This window comes from Arachis hypogaea, chromosome 14 (assembly GCF_003086295.3).
Source record: "Arachis hypogaea cultivar Tifrunner chromosome 14, arahy.Tifrunner.gnm2.J5K5, whole genome shotgun sequence".
Classification (NCBI taxonomy): Eukaryota; Viridiplantae; Streptophyta; class Magnoliopsida; order Fabales; family Fabaceae; genus Arachis; species Arachis hypogaea.
In genome coordinates, this window is record NC_092049.1 from 105,996,472 (window position 1) to 106,003,147 (window position 6,676).

General features: G+C 39.7%; 1 protein-coding gene and 1 non-coding gene across 2 annotated transcripts; one reads left to right on the forward strand and one right to left on the reverse strand.

Annotated features, from left to right (window-relative positions):
• Window positions 1-1,208: 1,208 nt before the first annotated feature.
• LOC112745947 (small nucleolar RNA R71) lies at window positions 1,209-1,312 on the reverse strand. The gene has a single exon (XR_003173851.1). It is a non-coding gene; the product is annotated as a small nucleolar RNA R71 (small nucleolar RNA).
• A 1,331-nt stretch (window positions 1,313-2,643) lies between these two features.
• LOC112742875 (uncharacterized) lies at window positions 2,644-3,294 on the forward strand. Its single transcript, XM_025792114.1, has one exon. The coding sequence runs from the start codon at window positions 2,644-2,646 to the stop codon at window positions 3,292-3,294; it is 651 nt and encodes a 216-aa protein (XP_025647899.1).
• The last annotated feature ends 3,382 nt before the right edge of the window (window positions 3,295-6,676 follow it).

Here is a 6,676-nt window from a genome sequence, read left to right on the forward strand (position 1 = left end):
ACTTTCCTTCATAGTTAGAGGATAACTATGTGGAGTAATAGACAATTCTTGTCACAATTGATGATGATAACGAGGATAGAAATTCCAATTCTCACCCCTAGCCAAGGTTTTTGTATTGATTGATTGTTATTCACCCTTATTAGCTTGATCTCTTAGCTTCTTTTTTTTAATTGTTTGCATTTATTGCTTTAATTTCTTGTCATTTGCTTTTCTTGCATTCAACTCCAAAACCCCAAGAGAACTCCTAACCAATGATGTGCATCTCGTTGTAATTCCTAGGGAGAACGACCCGGGATTAATACTTCCAGTTATTGATTTTATTGTTGTGACACACTTTCTAACTTTGACTTGAGGATCAATTGTTGGTTTAGGCTATGCTTACAACAAGATTCTATTAGTGAATTCTAGACCGACATTAATCTATCACATCAAGTTTTGGCACCGTTGCTGGGGAGTTGCAATGGTGTTATGTTATTGGTTAGTGTAAATATGTTCATATGTGAATAGTTACATTTTTCTTGATTATTTGCTAGTTTGATTGTTAGTTAGGATTCATTTATGCTTAGCAAATTTTTTTGTCATGAGCTCTATGTTGCTTTCATTGAATGACACGTTTATTACCGGATCCGAGCTTAGCTATTTGATCCCGAAATTGAAAGGACTTTATCTCACATTAGGCAAGCTCGGTGTCGTTAGCCTTTGGAGGTGGTGAAGGGGTTTCTGCCAATTCACCAACCTTATCCGAGGTTGAATCCGACGCGTCACTTGAGGAAGGAACTATCTACTCTTTCATTGATACTACTAATAACTCTTCCATTGATTTAGGTACCGATACTATGGCTGCTCTTAGAAGAATCACTCTTAAGGAGGTGGGAGCTCCAGATTTCACTCTCCAACCATTTCAAGTGCATCATCCAAATCTGAATGCCGGTTTTGAGCTAAAGACCGGGTTGATTAATCTACTTCCTAAGTTCCAGGGTCTATCCATTCAAGATCCCATCAAGCACCTTAGAGACTTTCAAACGGCTTGTTCAACTACTAGGCGGTATAGTGCGGATGAGGTTGCCATTTGGTTATATGCCTTCCTATTCTCTCTTGAGGGAAGAGCCAAAGAGTGGTTCTACACTCAACCCGAAAATGTTGTCACTAATTGGAATTTGCTTAGAAGGGAATTTTTGGATAAGTTCTTTCTGCCAGAGTTGACGGATAGGTTGAGAAAAGAAATCTCATGTATTATTCAAGGTGACTTGGAAACTCTCTATGAGTATTGGGAGCGTTTTAGGAAGCTTCTTGATTCATGCCCCTATCACATGATTGATGATTTGGTGTTGATTAGTTACTTTTGCCAAGGCATGAAGCCTTAAGATAAGATCCTTTATGATGCTTCGAGTAATGGCTCTTTGACAAAGTACAAAATGGCGGAGGAAGCTTGGCAACTTATTGCCGACTTGGGAGAATCCACCCAACATGCAAGGCAAAAGAACAATCATCCTAAGACCATCAATAAAGTTTCTTCTAATGAGTCTGCCGTTACCAAGACCTTAGGGGAGATGACCAACATCCTCAAGCAAATCCATCTTAATCAACAACAACCTCCTCCACAACAACAATACCAACCGGTAGCCCCTCAAAGAGTATGTGGAGTTTGTACTTGTAACTCTCACTATACCAATGAACGTCCACAACTCCAAGAGGACAATACCGTGGCGGCCACCAATGCTTACTTCAACCGTCCAAATTAAGGGGGTAACTATCAACAAGGGGGAAATTATAACCATGGGTGGCAAAATCAAGGGTATCAAGACAATTACAACCAATGAGGGAGAGACAATGGTTTAAGTCAAAAGTGGAACAATAATTCCCAACAAAACCGCTATCAACAAAATCCTCCCTACCAACAACAAAACCAAGGTCAAAGATACCAACCACCTTACCAAAGGCAAGCTTAAGTGCCTCAAATCACCCAACCACAAGTCCCCCAAATTACCTACCTTTCTTCTTCCTCCAACCAAGCTCCAATGGGTGATACCCTTCGCATTATTCTTCAAGAGTAAAAGGAATTGCATTCCATTATCCAAGAGCAAAGGGAATCTCAAAAGAAACAAGAGGCATACATGGCCGCTTTGACTGAAGTTATATCCCGTATGGCCCCTCCTTCTACCAATAACCAAAGCGCCTTCCAACCTTCAAACTCAAGTTCACTTCCCTTTCAACCATAGCCCTGCTATCTCCTTGAGGTCCGGCACCATACTACAAGAGAGGAGCTCTAAGAAATCAAAGGCAAAGGAAGCTACTATTGATGAAGACATTGTTGAGGTGGAGGATGTAGGAGATGAAGAAGAGGTACACGAGGTCGTTGAAGAAGAAGTTGCTCAAGCAAGAGAGAGTGGCTCTAAGAAAGAAGATGTGTTGATAGAGTCCATGCCAATCCCATTTCCCACTTTGGCAAAGAAAATCAAAAAGCAAGTGGAGCTAGATCCCAAGATGGTGGATATCCTCAAAAAGGTTGAGGTGACCATTCCCCTTTTTGATGCTATTCGCCAAGTTCCTAAGTATGCTAAGTTTCTAAAGGATTTGTGCATAAACAAGGAAAAGATTAATGAATTAAAAACTATTCCTTTGGGTAGCTCAATTTCCGCTTTAATGGGTGTTATACCGGAGAAATGTGGTGATCCCGATCCATGCTTAGTTTCTTGCACTATAGATGATGTTGAGTTTACGGATTGTATGTGTGATCTTGGTGCTTGTGTGAGCATTATACCTTTGTCTGTTTATAAGGAGTTGGACCTTCCGCCATTAAAAACGTCGGCGGCTTGTTTTGTTTTAGCCGACAAAAGCATTATTTCTGTAGCCGGTATTGTTGAGGATGTCTATGTGAGCATCAAGGGATTAACCTTCCCGATTGATTTCTACATCCTTGAGATGCCTCCTAATGACTCTGGAAAACCGTCATCCATTTTATTAGGGAGGCATTTCTTGAAGACTTCTAGGTTTAAGCTTGATGCATTTTCGAGCACTTACTCTTTTGAGATTGATGGTAGAACCGTGAGCTTCAATTTGGATGAGACTATGAAGCATCCACCAGTGGACCGCTCTATCTTCTGGTGCAATTTGATTGATAAAGTTGTAGTTGAGATCCACCATGAGACTTCTAATGAGATGAGTATGAGTAAGGGTCTAAGTGTGGGAAAGGATTGTGACTATGATGTGGACTTCTCACCACCTCCATTATTGCAAGAAGACTCTAATGAGGAGTGGCAACCTTTCTCTCTTCAATTGAAGTGTGCTTTCTAGGAGGAGGATGAGGTAATTGAGCCGAAAGAAATAAATGCTAATATAGACTTCAACCAACCTCCTAAATTTGATTTATTTGATGACGAAGGAAACTTAGAAGTGGTTGATGAAAGGAGGTTACATGTTGAAGTGGACTTTACCCAACCGCCCAAATTTGATGTGATTGATGATGAGGAAGAGTTTGAGAAGGTGGATAAAGATAGAGCTACAAAGTTTTGATGAGGAAGAATCAAACCACCAAGAAGTGTGATAGTGAGAATTTTAGTTGATGGTATGGAATTTCACAAATAAAATCTCGTTGCAAGTATAGTTCTACACCAACAAACAATCCTTCCAATAAAAAATTTGGTTGTCACAAGTAACAAACCCCAAATAAGAATTAACCGAAGTATTTAAACCTTGGGTCGTCTCACAAGGAATTGCAATGAAATGGTCAATTATTGGTTATGAAGGAACAAGGGGTTTGATTTATAAAAGGGTAATAAAATAAATGACAAGAAAAGTAAATCAAGAATTAATAAAGGCAAGGTAAAGAACTCTTGGCTAGACATAGGTAATTGAGATCACCATCCTTATCTAGAAATCATGTATTGACAATTATGAGAAACCGAGCTCATTAAGTCTACTTACAAAAGCCTTAAGTACGTAATATCTACTCCTAGGCTTGAAGTACGTCAAATGGCTTGATCAACATCAATCCATAAATCCTAACCTAGCTACCAATTAACTTAATAGTAGGCTAGAGTCAATGGTTATCAAATTGACCACTAAGAGTTCTCAAATCACCAATTCAATGAGACCCAATGACTCAAGGTCACTCAATTCTCTTAGCCTAGGCCAAGAGTCAAGAAAACTACTCAAAAACTAGAGAAAATATTTCATCAAATATCTAGAGTGCAATAAATGTAAACATCATAAATTGCAAGAATCAATAAAATCTACCAACTACCAATTGCAAGGAAAGTAAGATCACAACTCAAATCAACAATAAAAGAACATCAAACATTAAATTGCATTAAAAGAGATCTAAATCTAACAAGAGTTCATTAACATAAAAGAGGCATAAAAGGGAAATTAACATGAAAACTAAGAGAATCAAAGTGTAGAAGCATGAACTTGTAAAAAAAAACAAGATGAGAACAATAATCAAAACCTAGATCTAAGATAGAAATAAGCCTAAGAACCCTAATTCTAGAGAGAAAAGGGAGCTTCTCTCTCTAGAAACTAAACTACATGATGCTATTCTACAACTAAGTGCTCCCCCTTTGCTCAATCTTCAATTCTACATCAAATACCCTCATAAATGAGTTCGATTTAGGCCTGGGCAGCTCAGAGATCGCCCCCAGTGTTTTGCCTTTAAGTGAGTCACGTGCGAGCATCGACACGTACGCGTGGGTCAGGAGTGCGCGTCGCTTGGCTATTTCCTATCCATGTGTACACGTCATGTACGCGTATGTGTCGTTGGCAAAAACCTCTATTCATGTGTACGCGTGCTTGATGCGTGCGCATGGCTTGAAAAATCTCCAATGCACGTGTACGCGTGCATGACGCGTGCACGTGGCCCTCAATTCTCCAAAAGCTCATTTCTTCATGAATTCTCCCTTTTGCATGCTTTTCTCTTCAATTCTTTCATCCAATACTTGCCTTATGAACCTTAAATTACTCAACAAACACATCAAGGCATTGAATAGAATTAAAGTGAATTAAAATCACCAATTTAAGGGCCTAAAAAAGCATGTTTTTACACTTTAGCACAAATTAAGGGAGAATTACAAAACCATGCTATTTCATTGAATAAATGTGGGAAAATGTGATAAAATCTCCTAAAATAAGCACAACATAAACCACAAAATTGGGGTTTATCAAAGTGAAGCAACTCATACATGAGCAAATTGAGTGGGTGACAATTTCAGCAAGGAGCTTCATAGGCCCCCATCAATATGCTATCTTGGAAACGGATTCTGAATTTCAAATCCTTCTTGGAATGCTAGATGGTGAGAAAATGAATGTTGAGTGGTAAAGAGACTCAAGGTCCATCAAGGAAGCCAAATCAACACTTGAAGTCCAAGCATGGTGCAAGGAAGAGATGAATGGACTCCAAGGTGTGGTAGGGTATCTCAATGGGAATTCAAGAGTTGAGCCACCCACACGGAATCATAAGGATCACCAAGAAGAAGTTCTTAAAGAATTAACGGACCTCACTTTGGATCCTAAAGAAATTGTGAAGGCCAAAAATTGGTTGAGACTCAAGAAGGAATGGAAGCATAGACCGCCATAACAAGAGCTCATTGACCGTCCAACTTAAGGACATTAAAGAAAAGTGCTAGGTGGGAGACCCCCCACCATGGTATGATTTTCTAGTTACATCTTCTTGTACCTTACTTTTCTTCTTTTTGTTTAGATATATTGATTAGATATAGTAGGAATTTCTTGAATTTGATTAGATATGCTTGCACGTTCATTATTTTATAAAGTTATCAAATATGCTAGTTTGATTACTTTTGGCACTCTTTGTTGTTGTCTTCAATTTTCAAGTGTTTTTGTAATATTTTGCTTATACAGGTGCCTTAATTGTGCTTAAATTATTTTTCCCTATTTTCATGTTCAAAAAAAAAATAAAAGAGGCACTTCACATGTACGCCTGACTGACACATACGCGTGACCCCGCAAACACCACCATGCGAGAATGGTGCAGGGAGGGTGCTGCAACATGGTTCCCCAACAGAGAGTTGTGCTGGAACCAGGGGGTTGGGGTGCCAAGCGCACAACCCACCCCACACGTATGCGTCACGCGTATTTTTTCCTTTCCACGCGTGTGCGTGGCCGACGCCTATGTGTCACTCTGGTTTTATGAATTGTGCTGAAATTTTGCTGCTGCATGGTTCCACAAGCCGAGAGTTGTGTTGGAACGATGCGGGTGTTGTGCGAAGAGCACAAAAAGCTTCCACACGTATGCGTAACTGATGCGTATGCGTCACCCCCTCCTTTTGCTTTCCACGCGTGTGCATGGACGACGCGCACGCGTCCTCAGTTCTGAAGCCTCCCACGCGTACGCATGGTCGACGCATCCGCGTTGCTTCCCGTCCCTTATTTCTTTCTTCTTTCTTCTTTCCTTATTTCTCTCTTTTCCCTCCTTCTTTCCCCTCTCCATCTCTCCCCCTCCCTTTCAAAAAAAAATTTACTTTTCCTCTCTCCCTCTTTCTACTTTTCTTTTGCTTGTTACATGTGTTTACCTTTTTGTTTTAATTGCTATTTAGTTTGTTATTTGTAATTAGTTTTTCTTCTTTATCTTCTTGGCTTGTTATTTTCACATGGGTGTTGGTTATTTCATACTCAATTTTTGTGATTTCAATAAATTGCTTTGGTGCCTCTTACTGTTCGG